The 20,136-nt window shown below is 34.3% G+C and overlaps 1 protein-coding gene across 13 annotated transcripts in view; it reads right to left on the reverse strand.

Annotated features, from left to right (window-relative positions):
* Positions 1-20,136, reverse strand: part of RALGAPA1 (Ral GTPase activating protein catalytic subunit alpha 1) — a 242,244-nt gene that overhangs the window by 9,506 nt on the left and 212,602 nt on the right. For all 13 annotated transcript variants that reach the window (XM_072838277.1, XM_072838278.1, XM_072838267.1 and 10 more), the window contains one exon: positions 52-176. In XM_072838277.1, the coding sequence (XP_072694378.1) occupies positions 52-176 (125 nt within the window). The remainder of the gene's footprint in view (positions 1-51; positions 177-20,136) is intronic.

Below are 20,136 nucleotides of genomic sequence, written 5' to 3' on the forward strand. Positions count from 1 at the left end.
CATTTCAAGTTCCAGTAATGACAAGTAACTAATACTTGTTTTTAATCTTACCGGCATCAGATGGTAAATGATGGTAGGGAGCTGGAGAAAAAACCTGTGCTGCAAAATCTTCAAATGTCGTTGGTTCTAAATGGTGCTGGACAATTGTTTGCAGGTATCGTGCTCTCTCTTCATAGCTGATTTACCTTCAGTTAAGGATGTAGTTAAATGCAGCTTACAGTGGAAAAGAACAGATCTTATCAAAAAGGACTACTCTGATTGCTAAGCTATTACTTCTTAATAAATGTAATTATTCACTACTCTTGCATATCATTTAAAAGTATGGCTTTTTAAGAGTAATAAAACTCCTACATTTTTAACATAAGTTTACTCTTCAGGTGATACCACTATACATGGCAGCTTAAGAGAGACATTTATTAGAAAACAATGATAATACTAAACTGTTGAAAGAAAGAAAGGTAACCATTTACTTGAGAAAAGGTTCAACTGCTATCAGGTCAGCCTAGGCTCATTTTTATCTTGTTAAATTGGCTTCAATCTGCAGATTCACTCTGAAAAGCCACACAATAAATACTAGAATCCTGCTTAAAAACGGTCTGAAATTGTATATTTTTCATTTGTAAAGACTTATTGTGAGAAATTCCTGCATATCTTCTTTTTCTAAAATCCTTGTATTTTCCCAACAATTGTTCTCATTTTGAATGGAAGACTACTGTTGCTGTAATCCGCGAATAACTCCATGCGGTTAAGAAAAATACATAGTTGAATCTGTATGTCAGGAAAAAATATCTAGTCAATTATAACACTGAAACAAGCAGGAACATTTGCAGAGAGTCCACAGGACTCCTAAATACTGTGTAACAAAGCATCTACAGGGCACTGACACTGACAGAAAAATACTGTACTTCTCTTTCACCACATTTTCTTCTCTGATATTATTGACAAGCAACCAGTACCTTGAAGTGTTGTTGCTTTTGAACAACCCACTCCAGGCTTCCTGTTTCAGCAGGCCTGATTGTGCTGTTAGCACAGAGAGGGCGAGAAAGAGAGAGAATATTTCTGTTGTTCACGAAAGCAACTATGGAAATGGCTGTCAAAATGTAGAGCAGCAGGCAGCAACATACAATTATCAGGAAAAACTCACATGCTGACTTCATGTCGTATAGTTCCTGAACTGAGAAATCAGTTAACCTTTCTTCTACAACTTTTAAAAGTTTTCCTGCTGTATCAGTGTGCTATGTTGCTGGCTTTCCATAAGACATTTATAGAACTATGAAGGCTAATAAAGATTTGCCTTATTGGTTTTTCTTTCTTCACTGATTTTTTTTTTCCAAAACCCATTATGTTTTCCTCAAAATTCTTTATTTTTTTAAAACTGCAATTCAATTACTATAGTTCTACAATTCTAGAAATTGTAGACCAAGCCTACAACCAAGACCAAGAAAAAAAATTTGTAAGGAAGATAATTGAAAGTGATTAATTCAATCGGAGCTAACACAGCCATAGTTACACTTACAAAAGGTTATTGACTAAGAGGACAAAAGCTAAGAGTTAAAGGTAAGACTATAGTCACTAGTTACTTAGACTGTGAGGTCTTTTGCCCTCTAAATGACTTGAGTACTCTCTTCTTGTATTACAATTTATTTTATGCATGAAATATTTAAATCTGAATTCCAATTTCTTACAATCCATTATTTTCAATTCTGTACACTGGGACTGAACTTTGAAGAATTCTACTTCTCAGGAGAAGATGCTATATTAAAGTGATCAGTGGAAAGGATTTTATGGAAGAAACATATTTTTGAATGTTACCTTAGAAAAGTAATATAGCACACTTTTAAAAGGAGGTATATGGTTATAAGTGGAAGAGGATGAAACTGATGGTTCAATCTAAATAATACCACATATCTCACAACTTGTTGGAAAGTACTTTTTTCATTGGGGGAGATTCACAGCTGCCGAATTTTCTGCAGTTAATAGAGTCCTTTGATTCACAGCAGTGCCCCTTGTACAAAAAATACTGGCCTTTGTGTATTACCAGAAACTAATTTTCTATTTGGCTGAAAAGGGAAAAATGGGGTTATTGCTTCTCCCTCCTACAGAGCTTTTCATTATGCCTGATGCACTCAACTTCTAAGCTCTTCTGAGAAAAAAAATAACTGAAGAGGCAAGAGGTAGAAAAATGAGCTTGTTAGCACATTAGAAGTGAAGTATCTTGGTGGGCCCTAGAAATTCCCAGTGGTGTGTTAACTTATCACTCTATGCATGCTGGCACTGATAGTCTCCCAATTGATCACTCTCTTTTCGCACCAAAGGTGCTGCCAGGAAGCAAAGGCTGAAGGCCCACAGGAGAACAGTCTGCTATCAAAACAAGCTGTTTTTAAAAGTCTGCTTGAATGGGTAAAATGCTTCATGAAAAGTAGGGTGGAGACACCTACCTGCTTTCAAAATGCTCTACTTTCAGAAGGCCTATAAATGAAATATTTTACTTTATCTTATTATATTTAGAGTTTACACAAAAATTAGGCAGACAGAAAGAAAATGTTAATATTTCTAAAGCCAGGAGGATATTTCCAATGTAGTAAAATTTAATAACGGAATGAATATCTACATAAAATACATCTGGAGTATAATTCTATTTCACTCTTACAAAACTCTGAAGAAACTCAAATACAAAGCTATACAAAATAAAATTATCCAGCTATAATGTATTAATTTTGTGTAAAAACACACGATGTATTTAATTACAAAAAATTTTATTAAGTAAAATGCTCTAAAACAATTTTTAAGAGTTCAAGTTTACGTGGCAGAGTCAGTGAATGGTTGAATTTAAATGAAAAACTAGCACTTATCACAAATTAGGCAAGTTAATGTCTGAAAGCTTCCTTTTGGGGGGGTTATCTTCAGAAAACACTGTTAGCTTAGTAAATAATTATAGTCTATGGTAACTCACCTTCTAAAAGCTAAATATTCTTTATAATTTTTCAAGTTTGATGTAGCCAAACATCGAAACAAACCAACCTAATTTATAGTACTTACATTTCTCACCCCTTTTAGGAAACATACATTAAAGAGATATAAGGAGCTCTATTTAAGCCACAGCTGAGTCCATAACAGGATGTTCTGTGATTGAGATGATGATAAAGTTAGTTAAAAACAGTGCTGTCAGCATCTGCAATGGTAACCATAATCCAAAATGGTTATTTCGTTTATCTCCTCATAATAGATGAGACACTTATTCCTTAAAAGGCAACTCTCTAGGGAAGAGTTATTAGTACCTATAAATTGAGTGGCATACACAAACTTGATCGCTAGCAACAACAGGATAGCTCAAGCTATATTCCTACTGTGAGTGCATGTTGCCATTGGCATTGAAATTAAAAAAAAAAAACTGAAATGGGTGAGATAATAGAAAGGGAATGGTAAACGAATTCAAAGCAAAATTTAAAGTACAAGTCTAAGTTGAAATACAGTTTTTGTTGTAAATTTAAAACAACTCAAGCCAAAACTAGCTAATAAAACACTATTTGATGAGGGAGACTTTTAGCTGGTAGGAATCTTTAATACAGAACTAGCCAATCAAAAGAAATAACACACAGGTGCTGCAATCATAGCAATATAATTATCCACTAATCCTCCTTCCTTCTACTTTCTGCAAAAGCAGAAAAGGAGGGAAGGAATATTGCTATTCCAAAAATAATAAAGGGAACTAAACATTTTCTGTAGTATAAATACTTTAAATCTAATTGGTGCTTCATTAATATTACTATTCATTTTAAGTAACTACTTTTGATTTTAAACTTATATGAAGGGCAGCCTAGGTGGCTCAGCAGTTTAGCACCCGCCTTCAGTCCAGGGTGTGATCCTGGAGATCCAGGATCGAGTCCCATGTCAGGCTCCCTGCATGGAGCCTGCTTCTCCCTCTGCCTCTCTGTGTGTCTCTCATGAATACATACATAAAATCTTAAAAAAAAAAAACTTATATGAAATTACTTATGGCGCTCTGTCACTGTGTCAAGACCAGATGTCAAGAAACTGGGGTTCAATTTCAACCTAGTCCTGGAAAGAGAAGCATGAATTCTCTCTGCTGCAGTTTATCTGTATGTTAAATGGGTAATAGGGATGCTGAAGATAAAGGATATAAATATAGGGTAACCCAAAAGTCTGCCTACATCTGTGTTAAACATAGTTTTTCTGACTTTTGGTTCAAGTCTTTGTAAATTGCAGGTGCTGTCTCCCTGAGGGCAATTTTCAATGTCTGATTAAGTAATATACCTTTATTCATGCCCAAGAACTCTGGTAATATTTCTTGTTTGTGATGTGTACAGAGGGACTTTTGACTTATTCCAATGAGAGGAAAAGGATTTCTCGTGAGTTAAAGACAGTATGAAGAAAAGCTACTACAGAAGGATTATTTAGTACACTTTTCAATTTTACTAATGCGTAGGGAAGATATATACAAGGTAGATTTGGTTTTAAAGAAGCAACTACCTTTCATTTTCTACAATAATTTTCTTAACAACTGAATGTGATTTTGAACTGCTTTTGCTTGAAATTAGAAAAGGCAAAACTTTCAGTTCTGTGATCACTAATTCCATGGCATGCCCAGTAGGTTCTTTAAACATTTAGCTCAGCTGTAATTTGTAACTAGTCTCAAAAAAAAAAAAAAAAAAATGCAGGAGTGTGAGTGTGAGTGTGTGTGTGTGTAAAATGTACACAGCAAGAATGAGTATGATGAAGTACTTTTCACAAAAAGGAATTATGGAAATTGTAATTTTAATTTTACCTATCACTGCTTAATTTCCTCGAGTTCAGATTTAATGTTTTCTTTCCTCAATAAGAAAAAAATATTGGCTTTTTAAAGTAAAGGCGAAGTATGAAATGTTTATATCTATGCTCATTATCATAGCCTCAGAGATTTTTAGGCCCATTCTGAAATTCCTAAATTAGTAAGCACTTGCCTGCACTCAGATTTTCTGTGGCTTCTTTGCTGTTTTAATACTTAGGGATTTTATCTCCCTTCTCTGTACAGAAAATTCCAAGAACAGTAACTGTAGGAAGAGGGAGGAGAGTTCTGCCTACTGACTTAAAATTTGGAAAGCACTACTTACAATATATATCAAGTTTGTAAGATAGTTGGTGAGAGTTTTCACATCATAGAACTCAACAAATGCCACAAATCAGGGCCTCCCCCTGCCCTCAGCGCCAATTGTTAAATACCAAGTGTGTTGTGTCTTTTTCTTTGTGTTTGTTCTCCTAATAAACTAGTGGGGAGACTAATGTTACAGGGGCAGAGACCATGTCCTTCTTATTTTTACATATCCTGCACCTAACACAAGGCCCAGAAGTACTCAATGACTGTTTACAAAATTATAGAATAAATAAAGCTGGTCTGATATTTGATACACTGGTATATGCAGATAACCCCCTTCCTGTAATCCCAATTTGGCTCTCCAGAAAGCAAAAACCCTTTGGGGCCAATATAGTTGGGACTTTTCTAAGATTGGATTTATTTATTTATTTTTTTTTTTAAAGATTGGATTTAGAGACAGAGTTTGAATCCTCCTGTGAGTTTGGTTCCATCCCTACCCTTGATCTTGCTCACCTTTGGAAGAAGAAAGAGTGAACGAAACACAATGTATTTATACGTAAGGTGTAATAATAAGAAAAAAGAAAACTAATAACTTTTCAAAAAAAAATCGTAATTGCCTAAAGAAGAAATTCTATAAATCTTCAAAGTAATTACAACTGATTACAATTTAGCATGGAAATATTTTGCCTCACTGGTTGGGACAATTTTTTAAATTTAAAGAAATCTTTGAAGTTTTCATAAATTCTACAGCGGTATGAAGCAAGAAATTTAGTTAATAAACTAATTCTATTCATATTTAAATGGCCATCTATAAAGAAAGAAAGGGAAAATAATGTCAAGAAATTCTCTGTAGATAAAAATCAGATGAAGTTTAATTTCAAAACTATTTTAGGCAGATCTCCAAAACTGCTCTGGTACACTATAAGAATAGATGTAGCAATACTCTTGAAAAATAATACTCAGAAATTTATTAAGGTTTTTAAAAAGACTATCTTGAGAGGGTTTATCCCAGGGCATCATTTACTGAGAATATTTTAGGACAGTCTGAACTAAAGGAAGGATATAACAATCATCTTACCAACATTACTTTCAGGAAACTTAGCAAAATCAGCAAAATGTTTATTCGGCAATAAGTCTTGCCTGGATGGAGAATACAGAGATTTGTTCAGAAAAACAAAGCTGATCTGTAGAGTTGGCACTAGAACATTGGTCATTTAATAGTCCAGTGCTCTTTCTATATCCAATCTCAATGATTTGAGTTTTGTGTGGAGAAAAGAAAAGGCCGAAGAGGCATTTTAGTTAGTTCTAGGATGGCCAACACAATGATGATTAGCTTAAATTTGAAGATTGCCATTTTTGAAAAATGTTTGTTTCTATACCAGAATATCATATATAATACAGAAAAAACCCTTGGCATGCTCTAATGAAAATGAGAAAATAAATTACCTTTGGCTTTTTAGTTCTAAAAGGCCTTGACATATCTTCAAATATTCTGAAGCAATGTCATTACACAGGGTCTTGGAGAAATAATTGAAAATAAAAACTTATTGAGATATAGGATATATGTAAATATATTTTCCAATTACATCTCTAGAATTACATGGCTATTAATGGTCATATTTTCTTGAAATATCCAGGACAATTAAATACCCCATGGACTAATAGGCACTGTTTAACCATAAGATGAAAGTAAACTATACTTGCTTACATTAACAAGATCTGGTAAATTAATACTCCATCACTTCTTTTCTTCAAGACACATGCAGTGTAGCTCAGTGAAAATTCCCCCCAAGTAAATGGAATGAATCTAGGTATTAACATTGTTTATTTTTATTATGTTAATAGAAATTCTTCTGAAAGTCTGCAACAGGTTCTAACAAATTGTGTATGATTTTTATGATGTATTATACTAATGAAATTCTTTAGTAGTTGCTACTATCTACGCAATGAAGGAAAAGCTGTGATTTGTCAGAGTAGACAAAGCTGGGCTTTAATCCATCCTTTTAACCATACTGCCAAGTCTATATTGTTTTCACTGCGTCTCAATTAGGAGACAGGCAGGACACCTGGTACTTCTTTATCTAAGTCCCATGGGCTGCCAGATGACTCAAAATCCATAACAGGTGCTAAGGCAGTGTGAGGATAGTCGTATTATTGAAAGCTGGAGTTGAATAAAATTTGGACCATATATAATTGCTCATAAATCAGTCAATTACTAAATGAAAACATTAAGTAAAAAGTTGATAAGCCCAATTCTACCAAAGTTCATGTAAATACATTTAAAAAGATTAACCTTAAATAAATAGGATTAAAAATTTAAACCTCCCTAAAGGTTCTGAAAATCTTTCCTGATTTAATAATCCAATAATCACTGGTGGTTTCTAAAAAGGACTAACATGATTATGAAATATGTATATTCCACTTTCATGAAAGTTCTATGAGTAAAATATCTAAAAGAAAAACTGAGTTACCTAGATTTCAAATTTAATGACATTAAAATTATAGATTCTAATTCTTGGTAAGATGTACTTGAAAATATTAAGTAATAACAAGACTTTAACCATCAACAGAGAACTGCTTCAGAATCACATGTATTAGATTAAGAGTTTAAAAAACATTGGAGGATGACTAGAAACATTTTGTATTGTTTCTTCTGGGAACGAAAATTTCAGTACATTAAAGTTGAGGAAATGAATGCATGTGTTTGAACTAAACACTGAACTTGGATTCTTGTTAGAAGACTGCAGAAAAGGAAAAAAATAAGTGAAATTTTACAGTGTACAATTACTTATGTGTTATCTCTACCTAAATGTGTACTAACTTAATTAAGATTTTGTTTAAATGCTATAATTATCAGGAGTACAGAAAAAGTGATTTATTATCATGGTATGTAGTTACAAAGTACAACAAACTGTCATTTAAGACTGTGTCATAGAATCTATGATAAACAGTATATTGGCTTAAACTAATGCACTATATGCCCCTAGGGAATGATGGGCTTAGAGACTGGACTTTAACAACAAAATCTACCCATTAATCTTGACTTAAATATAATCTATTCTGCAGTAAAAGGAAGAATGGGCATTCAATGAATTACTGTTTTTGAAATACTGCACTGGTGCCCATTTACTAAAAGCATTTAAGGGGACATGAGGAGATGGACGACTAGTAAATTTTACAGACTGTTACTATTTAACAAACATGCATTTGATTTTTCACTAACTTAGCAAGACTATCCCATTTAAAAAAATTATAAATAAAAGGACATGTTGCAGAAATTATAATGTTGCAATATAATTTAGTCAACTTAGGTTCAGCTGAAAGAACCATCCATGGAAATATGCTGTAGGGTCAGGCTCCTGGGGGCTGAAGTAAGCTGAAGTAGATCAGTGTTTCTTTGCATCAGAACCACCAAATGCTTGATTAGACTGAGCAGAAAAAGAAACGGGAAGGCCAGCAGTTAATACAAATACCACTGCATACAATGCTTCATAAAAAGGGAAGCAACCCTCACATTTTTAAATATACCTGAAATAGACTTCAAGGAGACGGAGAGAAAATCAGGAATGACTGAAATAGTTATGAGTTACTCATTTGAATGATAAATCCAGGATTTAACCTTAAGATTTGCTAGTTTATCTATAGGGGATTATTTTAGAACTTGGAATTGTTATGCATAATATTAATTTGCATTTCTATATTAATATAACTTGTAGGTATTCAGATATTTGGGAATTCTAAAAAAACATGGTATAAAGGAAATAGGCCAAATTTGTCTTTTATCTGAGATATGGATTGTGGTGGTTTTAATCCATTTTTCCTTATCTTAAAGAATTTTGGTTAAGATTAAAAAATATATTTTCATCTAAATATAAAAAATATAAAGCAAAACTGACTTTTCCTTTATTTTAATCTTGTGGGTTTAAAATAGATAATGGCCATGTTAACAAGGAATTACTACAGGTGGTTGCTTAAATATATTTGCTTTTTTTTTTTATAGTAGGTATGTGCTAAATAAAAGTCAACACTCCTATCAAAAGAGTAAGTAAATGTACAAACATCAGTTCTACAACAGCTATTTTTGCTCCTTCTCTATTCTGAACAGCAATTAGTAAAGCAACCCCTTCCCCTCCTCCCTAGTGCTGTCAAGCTGTTCAGAGCAGTTTGCAACTCAACAATGGTACCATTGTGAATGCTCTCTGGGCTTCCTTCCCACAGAGAGTTAAATGGGCAGTTCCTGCTGCCCATGATTGGTGTCCAGTGAAATAATACTCAAGAGCCAGGTTTTATCAGCTTCACGCCAAAGAAGTGAAGCCAGGGAACCCAAGCCTTCATATCATACTGGACCATATGCCAACCCTGATGGCCCCAAAGGTTTATCACTATGAATCAGGATCCATCATGTCCCTTGTGAAATTTCACTTCACATACCTTATGTGAAATGCAAAGCTTCACTAAAAACCGAACCTTCTTTACAATTGGCATGAACAGATGGACGGTAACAGTGGTTTGGCAAGCAAAAGTTAAGATTTAAATAGGCTGTATTCTAGTGTTTGAGAGGAAAAGCAGTTAGAAGAAAATGGGGGAGAGATTTGTGACCCATAGTTTAATTTTAATTCCATTATTGAGTTATTAAAAATTCAATGGCAAACACCTTATGTTTAGTAAAAGGGAAAGAAAGGATTAAAAGCACTGCAATTCCTATGTCAAACAAGGTTAGAGACTAATTTCAGCTTTCTATCCTTCATTCTTTGCACTCTGAAATCCGCAAATAGCATCTAAATCTACTGCTGTTTTTATATTTAAACAAAGACTAGAATAAAACTTGTACAGTATGTACTAGGTGTAGGGAAGGATAATGTGAACATACCAGTGCACCTTCATCACTAATATTAAAAAAGTAAGGGTTTAACAGAGGAAAAAAAAGTCCCTGTTCTATCACAGGTGAAAATTTAATAAAGATGGAAGCAGAGAAACTTCATTTTGTAATTTTTAAAGACAGTTTGCCCAACACCTGATAGAGTTCTCTACTTCCTTGTACAGTATGCACTATGATATGATCCAACTGTTAAGACTGGTATATGTGGACCATACTGCCACATTGGACTTGACACAACAGGTTAAGATGGTGGTAGTGCTTTCTTTTCCTTTGCTATTTTTGCCATGAAGACAATATACTATACAAATAGAATTAAAAAAATCCTCATTTATCAGTAACATAAAAAAGCATAATAATGTGTAAAAGCACAATATGATATAAAAGTACTTTACAGGAAAAGTGTAAAGGTTTGTATGCAAGAATGTGAGTCTATCATAAGACTTGAGATTATGAAAATCTCAAATGCTCTGGCAAATATATGTAAATATTATCAAACACTTAAAAAACTTCTAAGTCTTATTAAGAAAAATACAACTAGCTATTACTGTAATTAGCTTGGAAATTACTCTATGACTAAGCATTAAAATATTTTATTTAATCTATAAACCAACTCATTTTAGAAAAGGAAAATACGTTCAAGCTGTGCTCTGCTATTCAAGAAGCAAAAATTATATAAAAGCAGGAGGAACTGTCACCTTAGACACTGGCTGTTATATTATTGGTAGTAACATTAGAAAACCAAGTTTATGTTTTGTTTTCCTGCTTCACTGCGTTATCTGGTTTGGACTTCATCTGCTATTACTCTTCCCTTTGCTTTATACCACCCAATACTGAGGACCTCCTTGTATTTCTTTTGTTTTTTTCCTCCTTGTATTTTTTAGTCACATTACACTTTCATCTTTTCATGCTTCCTTGGTAAAACTATTCCTAATTTCCTCCTCCCCACTATCCTCTCTCACTGTAATAAAATTAATCACGTTTACCATCCTACTTTGTAGATATCACCACTGCTGGACTCTTCACCAGAGGGCACTTCATTTACTCAATACTCACTCATTCACACATTCACCCATACCCATCCAGAGTATAAGCCCCATGAAAGTAGTGACTATCTTTCTATCCCTAGTTTTTCTTCCACAGTGTCTCCTATATAGCAGGTAGTCAAGAAATATTTGTGAATAATTGAAAGATCCCAAAGTGCTTAGTGACCTTTGTTTTGGGTGAAGAAATAAATAATAGACTTTTATTTATTTTTACATGAACAAGTTTGAATGCCACTCAACTTCTATTGAGATAGCCACTTTGTCCCTTTTATATAGACTTATTTTATAGATTTTATTCCTTTATTTCTGAGAGGATCTTAAACATACTTATTTTAGGATTTTGGCCTTATTTTAAGGTCATTTTGATGTTGTTCAATATAGCTTTTAAAAATACTTAAATACTTAAATCTGTCATTGGTGCATTATGTGTTCTATAAGAGAATAAAAATTGAAAATATCTCTAGAATTAATATAATGAAATAGAAAAAGAAGCTGGTCATATCCTGAAGTCATTTTTGTGAGCTCCCATTATTTAAATATAGCAAAAGTAATTATTATTGGTCTATATTAGTAAAGTGATCATCTCTAGAGAATATTAGAAGATGCCATTTTCATTGGTATAATTCTATAGAATAAACATTATCATCAAAACTTTATTACATATCAGAGAGACTTATATTTATTGCCTTTATATCTTTTTTTTAAAGATTTTATTTATTTATTCATGAGAGACACAGAGAGAGAGGCAGAGACACAGCCAGAGGGAGAAACAGGCTCCATGCAGGAAGCCTGACGTGGGTCTCCAGGATCACACCCTGGGCTGAAGGCAGCGCTAAACCGCTGAGCCACCTGGGCTGCCCCCTTTATATCCTTTTTAAAGGCAAAGGCGGATTTGCTAGACCAAAACTAACATCTTGAAAGGTATGCAATAAAATATTCCCACAATCATTTTAAGGAAATCTCTCAAAATACCAATAACATCATCAATTGGCATATATTGCCATTTTTAAAAAAGAACAGCTGAATAAAAGAATATATTAGAGTCATAACAGAAGTGTTTTACATATCCAGGGTCCCTGTTTAAATAATTACTCTGTGTGCACAGACTGTAAGGTTTAGGCCAGGGGAGGGGGATGTTTAATCACAAGCTTTTCAAAACAACAACAACAAAACTTTAAATAGTGATGTCCGCCTCTTTAACACAGGAGACTGAAATGCTCCCATTACAGAGCACATTGTTCAGTAAATAAGAACGTTTGTGTGATCTTAGAGAGGTCCCACCACAATGGTTAATATCAAAGGCACAAGGGCTGCAAGCATTTCAAAAGTCACAAAGCCTGGATAACTTAGTTGATAAGACATTTTATGTAAAGAATTCTTCTTTTGAAGTATGAATGACTATAATTGTAAATCTTAGAGTTTGTAACAAATAACCAATTTGTCCATGAAGTTTAAGACTTTCACTTAGAAAAAAAAAAAAAAAAAGACTTTCACTTAGAAAGTATGTAGAAAGAATGGCACTTAAGATATTGAGAGCTCCTAATGGGAATCACTGATGTAGGGGGTGCAAAGGTTCAAGAAGTAAAACTGAGGACCTCAGCAGTATGTAGACTCCCATAGCTGCCCCTCCCAGCTCTCCTAAGGCCTTCCTTGCCATTCAGCAGGAAGTGTAAGCCTTCAGGACTATAGCCACTGCTGCCTCTGTCCTTAGGGAGTGGAGGCCAGGGACACTAAATTGTACTCTTCCTAAGACAACATCTGTCACTTCATGAAGACACAGGTGTCTTGGCTCATTTTTCTCCTTGACAGAGCCTGCCTGTCCCCTCCCCTCCACCTCCCCCCACTCCCCAAGAAGTGGAGGGAAAAACCTCATCGACTATTGATCTCTGAAAATTATTTTCATTAAACTGTAATGACCTCTTAATAAAAATATAATGATGAATCAGTCAAAATACACCTTTGTGTGTATGCTATTCTGGCTTATTCATGTATCAGAGGCAGTTTCTACTGTTCTTAGGTTTCCTTTTCTTTCTATCCAGCATGCTCTTATATTTGTAGCCTAGACTAATACAAACTACCAATTATAACAACAAGCAACTTATTTTTAAAAGTATATTGGGAAATGAACAGAAATTTTGTTAAAAAAGAAAAATGAAAAATGGTTAATCCATCTACCCATGAATCCATCTACCCTGTCCTGTACTACTTACAACAAATTGCTAGCCACTTATCGCTGTGCTAGAAGTTACTACAACCAGGATAAGGCTTATTAATATGTGCGCACACAATAAGCCCTATAGCAAAATATACCTACTTTGTAGATATCAAAATATACCTACTTAATATAGGTATATTTTGTATATTATATACAAAAATATAACTGTATATTATAAGGCAGTGTGTTGCTTAGTGAAGGAAACTTTTTTTTTTTTAATACAAAGTTTGGGTCATGCAGAACGAGTATGTTAGGTGAAAGATAGTAGAAGGGCATTCTTGGGGCAAAAACAAAAAGAGACAGGCATTCAGGGATGATAAATATGGTCTAGCTAGACACATAAAGGGTGTCAGTGTGATGGGAGATGAGAGCAAGGATGAGAGGCAGAGCTGGAAGGAGTACAGGTATGTTTGACAAATGCAATAAGAAATAGGAGGTTTGGAGGGTTAAGCTAATAAGAACTGCTTGCATGTAGTTAAAGAATTCACATAAGAGGATCCCTGGGTGGCGCAGCGGTTTGGCGCCTGCCTTTGGCCCAGGGCGCGATCCTGGAGACCCGGGATCGAATCCCACATCAGGCTCCCGGTGCATGGAGCCTGCTTCTCCCTCTGCCTGTGTCTCTGCCTCTCTCTCTCTCTCTCTGTGACTATCATAAATAAATAAAAATTAAAAAAAAAAAGAATTCACATAAGAATTTCAATACACAGTCAAGAGTTATCACAAGTCTTTTAGCATACTTACGTTTTATTTTAGAGGAATACTTCCAATGCAGAACGTAATAAATATCATCAACTATCAGGTAACTACCAATTTTTGAGCTCTTGCTACATAACAGGCTGCTTAGTGCTTCATGTAGATAATTTCATTTAATCCTTAAACAGTCTTAAATTTGGTGCTCTTTTTACAGATTAAAATAAAATTAGACAAAGAGTGACACAATAAGTGGTTCTGGACTTTGAAACCCAGGCTGATTTGCCAACAATCAGCTTCCACATTTTATTATTTTTTTTAAGATTTTTATTTATTTAAGAAAGAGGACTGAGCAACAGAGAGCACAAGTGAGGAGGAGAGCAGGGAGCTGTATGTGGGGCTGGATCTAGGACCCTGAGATCATGACCTGAACTGAAGGCAAGACCGCTTAACCAACTGAGTCACCCAGGTGCCCCTGCTTCCACATTTTAAAATATAATTGATAAATTAAGGGCAGTCCATATTTATGAATATGATCTTCTGAAGAAATAATCTTCAAAAGACAATATACATAAAATTATGTAGTTTCTCAATAAACTCACTTTCTTCTAACACGAAATGGCAGCAATATTGATGGGCCTCCCTAAGAGGTTTTATAATGTTCTATCATAATGAATGGCAAACTACATTAGTGGAGCCAATCAATTACATTTCATTTCATTTTGGCTCTCATACTTTTGCAACAAGTTCCTTACATGTGAGTAGTAGAACTGTAGGGATAACAAACTGTGACTAATTGAAGAATGATCATTGACTTCTGGTAATTTGTCTGATAAAGTTAAACAGAAACCCAATTCTGGCATTTATAAAAAGGTCAAATCTAAACAGATTAGAACAAATCAAATAATATTGGATGGGTAGGAAAGAATATTAAACCTAGGAAGAACGTGTTTTTTAAAGATGCCATTGAATTTTGTAATATCCCCCATACTGTATATTTCATAATATCATGTATATATTATATGTATACATACAAAGCCCCTAGATATAAATTACAAGAATTATAATAGACATATTGCATTCCATCTACTAAAATCTCACCCTCTGAGGACCAGATTTTCTATGCATTCTTCCTTTATTTTTTACTCCGAAAGTAATAACTTCTTCCTTAGAACTCCCAGAGCATTTTATCTATAACCCTACCATGTCACATTTTATCTTGTGTTATAATTATTAATTTGCATATTATTTTCCCCACTATTAAATTATAAGCTTATTGGAGAAAAAAATTACCATCTACAGCTGTCTGTTGAACATGCAGGTTGGGGGGCCAATACCCCATGCATCCCCCAAATCTTTTAACTCCCCAAAACTTAACTACTAATAGCTTACTGCTGATCAGAGCCTTACTGATGACAGTTTATTAACACATATTTTGAATGTTACATGCATTTCATAATGTAGTTTTTTTTAGATTTTATTTATTTATTCATGAGGGGGGGAGAGAGAGAGAGAGAGAGAGAGAGAGAGAGAGAGAGGCAGAGACACAGGCAGAGGGAGAAGCAGGCTCCACGCAGGGAGGCTGATGCGGGAATTGATCCCAGGACTCCAGGATCACACCCTGGGCCGAAGGCAGGTGCTAAACCACTGAGCCACCCAGAGGATCCCCTCATACTGTATTCTTAAAATAAACTAGAAAAAAGAAACTATTAAAATCATAAGGAGGAAAAAAATACATTTACAATACTATACAGTATTTTATAAAAAAAAAAAGCCATAAATAAGTGGACCTGAGCAGTTCAAACCTATGTTGTTCAAGGGTCAATTATGATTTGTCTCTACGTGTTTCTCAAATTTTTACCACTATCATAAAAGTGATCAGTAAATATTTTTGATAGAGAATAGTACAGTTTTATTTCTTGAGATGGTGGTGGTTAAATTGTAATTATTCACCATATACTACATTTAGAATAATATACTTATTTCAAATTATATTTTACAGTACAAAAGGTTAAAAAGAAAAAATGAAGAAAAATGGGATATGTGAGACAGTTAATTTTATGTCAACTTGGCTAGGTCATGGTATCCAGTTCTTTTTTATTTTTTTTTAATTTTTATTTATTTATGATAGTCACACACAGAGAGAGAGAGGCAGAGACACAGGCAGAGGGAGAAGCAGGCTCCATGCACCGGGAGCCCGACGTGGGATTCGATCCTGAGTCTCCAGGATCGCGCCCTGGGCCAAAGGCAGGCGCTAAACCGCTGCGCCACCCAGGGATCCCCATGGTATCCAGTTCTTAAACACCAGACTTTGTGTTGCTGTGAAGGTATTTCTTCAGACATGATTACCATTTAAAACCAAGAGACTTTGAGTAAAGCAGATTATCCTCCATAATATATGTGGGTAGGCAGGCCTCAACCAATCAGTTAAAGGCCCTAAGAGAAAAAACTGAGGTCCCCACGGAAGCAAGGAATTCTACCTCCAGATGCTTTCTGACTCAGATTATAATATCAACTCTACCTAAGAACTCCTGCAGATTTCAGACTTGCCAGTCCCCACAAGTATGTGAGCTAATTCCTTAAAATTAATCTTTTTCTCTTTATGTATGTATATATCTACATCCTATGATTCTGTTTCTCAACATGATTATATACTGTAACTTCTGAAAATTTCTTTGTGTAATGAATCTGTTAAAAAATAGAAACAGTACACACATGAAGCATCATATTTAACATTTGTACAGTTGAAATGTCTCTAGGAGTGTAACAAAAAAATTGCTTAAAATTTTTATTTAAGGTTTAGAGTTATGATAGCTAAGATCATGAAATTAATATTATGAAATTGTTATTCTCATTGCAAAAAAAGCCCCCCCAATCCAAAACCAACAACCCAACCCCAACACACACACACACACACACACACACACACACACTCAACAGGTAACTAACAAATGATGTCTAAGATCAACCTGAAATACCCCTCAGGTCCACTGGTTACCCAGAACCTGCCTAGAACCTGCCTATTCTTCCTCCCAGGCATTGCATTTCAATTCTAATTGCATGATCAAACCAACAAATTGGGCTCGAGACAAAAAAAAAAAAAAAAAAAAAAAAAAAATCACCCAGCTGACAAAGACCGAGGTTGCAAGAAAATGCTTTTCAAGTACAAGTAATGCAAGAAATGACAAGTGAAGTGAAGGAGAGGTTTCAAAGCTTGAAAGACAGTCATCAATACTGACAGATTACTGTAATTCTGGCTGCCAGCATGATCGATTTGGACAGCATATGACAATCAATATTGTCCTCATTTAGTGAACAACATTAGATTCATAGTTACAGAAGATGTTCCCAGGATAAAATTTAAACTGTATTTAATGATCATAAATAGCACAATTTATGCTGTGGAATCTTAGTGGGTACTTTTATTGGGCATAAAATAACTAACACAGCAGTACAATTATCTAAATATAAGTGAGTTTATTATATATTCTTTTATCCCTTTATTTCTCTTATGAGGATTAAAGTAGTAACTGGTGGTTTTCAAAGCCTACTTCTATTTCAATTTCTGTCGTAATTTCTGTTAAGTTCTATTGATCTGTTTTAGAACACATGATTTTTTTCCTTAATGGAAACCTACCTGATTCCTCAAAAACATACATTTTAAGGTATTTCTGATATGTATTTTTTATTTAAAAGTTAAAGACATTTATATTTCAAAATCTTAAAAACACCTAGTTGTAATTTAGTATATAAGGTTGCATTTAAAAATCAAGTAATCTACCTGTATGAGATCATTTCCCCTGACATTTAGAATCAATATAGAACTTTGTGAATCCTTGTAAAAGGTGACTATGTATTTCTCAGATTAGTAAAGGCTAGGAGCACCTTTATTATATCTTTAAATAGTATGGAGAAATAATTTCCATATACCTTCTAAATTCAAGCTTCTGAGTCAAGAAAAATTTCTTTGATCTGTCTGATTTTATGTTTTTATTCTGAGTGTTCCAGAAATGGTCTCACTGAAGGAAATTGCTCGTATTTGCTGTGTAAATGAAGTGTTCATGTTTATTCTTTTCATCTGAAATTATCTCTCTTCATCTTAGAAATTTTTTCCAATGTGGTATGTATTAATGTCTCAGAAAGATTAACTATTAAAAAACTTCAAGAAACAGGCCTGAAAATCCAATTCAATCAATTAACCTACCAACCAACCAAACATAAAAACTCAATTAAAAAATTCCTTGGTTTTGGGTTGAGTTGTTTTAATACTGACTGTAATCTTTACACATAACAGAATTAATCTCTCCACAAAATAATGTACCTTATTTCATTTACTAAGCACATCTAAATTCATTACTTCATTTAATCTTCAGAATAATTTTGAGATGGGTATTATCTTTTTTATAAAGAAAGTGAAGTTTAGAAATTTTGTGACTAGCCTAAGATCACAAGGCAGAGCTTGAGTTAAAATCAATTATTTTCTAACTGCAAATCCAGCCACCATACCTCTAGTATAACATGCAAATCCGAAGTAGTTCTCAAGAGTATGAACTTAGGTGCAGGAAAAAGAAATTAAGCCATAGCCCCAATACTTTTAATTCTGCTACTTGGTAAGGTATGCATCTTAAATGTTTGTACCTTGGACCAGAAATAGCTTGTGTTTGCTAAAAAAAAATTAGTTCCTGTTTTATGACACAAGAGGCAAATACAGCTTTGTCCTACAATCTTTTTTTTTTAATTTATTTTTTATTGGTGTTCAATTTACTAACATACAGAATAACCCCCAGTGCCCGTCACCCATTCACTCCCACCCCCCGCCCTCCTCCCCTTCTACCACCCCTAGTTCGTTTCCCAGAGTTAGCAGTCTTTACGTTCTGTCTCCCTTTCTGATATTTCCCACACATTTCTTCCCCCTTCCCTTATATTCCCTTTCACTATTATTTATATTCCCCAAATGAATGAGAACATATAATGTTTGTCCTTCTCCGACTGGCTTACTTCACTCAGCTTGTCCTACAATCTAATCTCTCTCATCACTTTCCCAAAAGATTTTTTTTTAAAGATTTTATTTATTTATTCAGAAAGAGAGAGAGAGAGAGAGAGAGAGAGAGAGAGAGAGGCAGAGTCACAGGCAGACGGAGAAGCAGGCTCCATGCAGGGAGCCCGACGCGGGACTTGATCCTAGGTCTCCAGGATCACACCCCGGGCTGCAGGCGGCACTAAACCACTGCGCCACCGGGATTGCCCATTTTCCCAAAAGATTTAAGGCATTCTTTCAACTGTGTCTTAAATGAAATGGTGGAGGACACTAACCTTAAGTGAACATCAGGATGAGGCAAACTGTAAGGAGGCAAAAATCTGAAAGAAGACAACCTCAGAGGAGTTGACAATGTGGATAAAATTAGTTTATGGGTAATAATCTGTATATTCCTTGTATATATCTGTATGTATCTATATAATCTGTATATAACTCTCTAGAGATATTATGGAATAATAAATAGAATCATTACATTTTACAACAATGACACTTCAAATCTGAGCTTTCAACTTAAAGTGAAGATATAACTGTCACTAATAAATGCTATATCCATGTCCTTAAGCTTAATCAATGTATAATAATGCCACGGTCCACCTATAATTCCATTTCACAGTGTCAGAATACAGGAGAAATTACATAGGAATCAGACTGCTTAAGTAAATTTTCATCATCAAAAGAGAATATATGTGGCAGACTTACAATAAATCCATTTCATGTGGAACAGAACATAGGATACTTTAAAAAACCTTCCCTATAAAGCTTAACAATTTATTAAGTAAAAGAAAAATAACTGAAATGCTTTTAATCATATAGAAAAGATACATGGAAACACAAATTCGTTTTAGAAAGGAATATCAGAAAATAATTTAAAATTGTATACATATTATGTCCCAGGCATTGCTCTGAGCTTTATACGTATTGATTCATTCAGTTCTCATAACACAATGAATTAGATGTTATCATTCTCATTTTATAGATATGGAAACTGAGACTCAGAGAGGTTAAATAATTTGCTCAAGGCTAGACAGCTAAAGAAGTAATGGCCAGCATTTGAGTCCAGAAATCTGGCTCCAGAAGCCATGTCCTTAAACACTCCATATCCTCTCCTACTTCCATGTCTTTATCTTGTTCCCTTTGCCTGGAATGCTCCTCTCAATTTCATCCACCCAATTAACTCTT

Source organism: Canis lupus, chromosome 9 (genome assembly GCF_048164855.1).
Source record: "Canis lupus baileyi chromosome 9, mCanLup2.hap1, whole genome shotgun sequence".
Classification (NCBI taxonomy): Eukaryota; Metazoa; Chordata; class Mammalia; order Carnivora; family Canidae; genus Canis; species Canis lupus.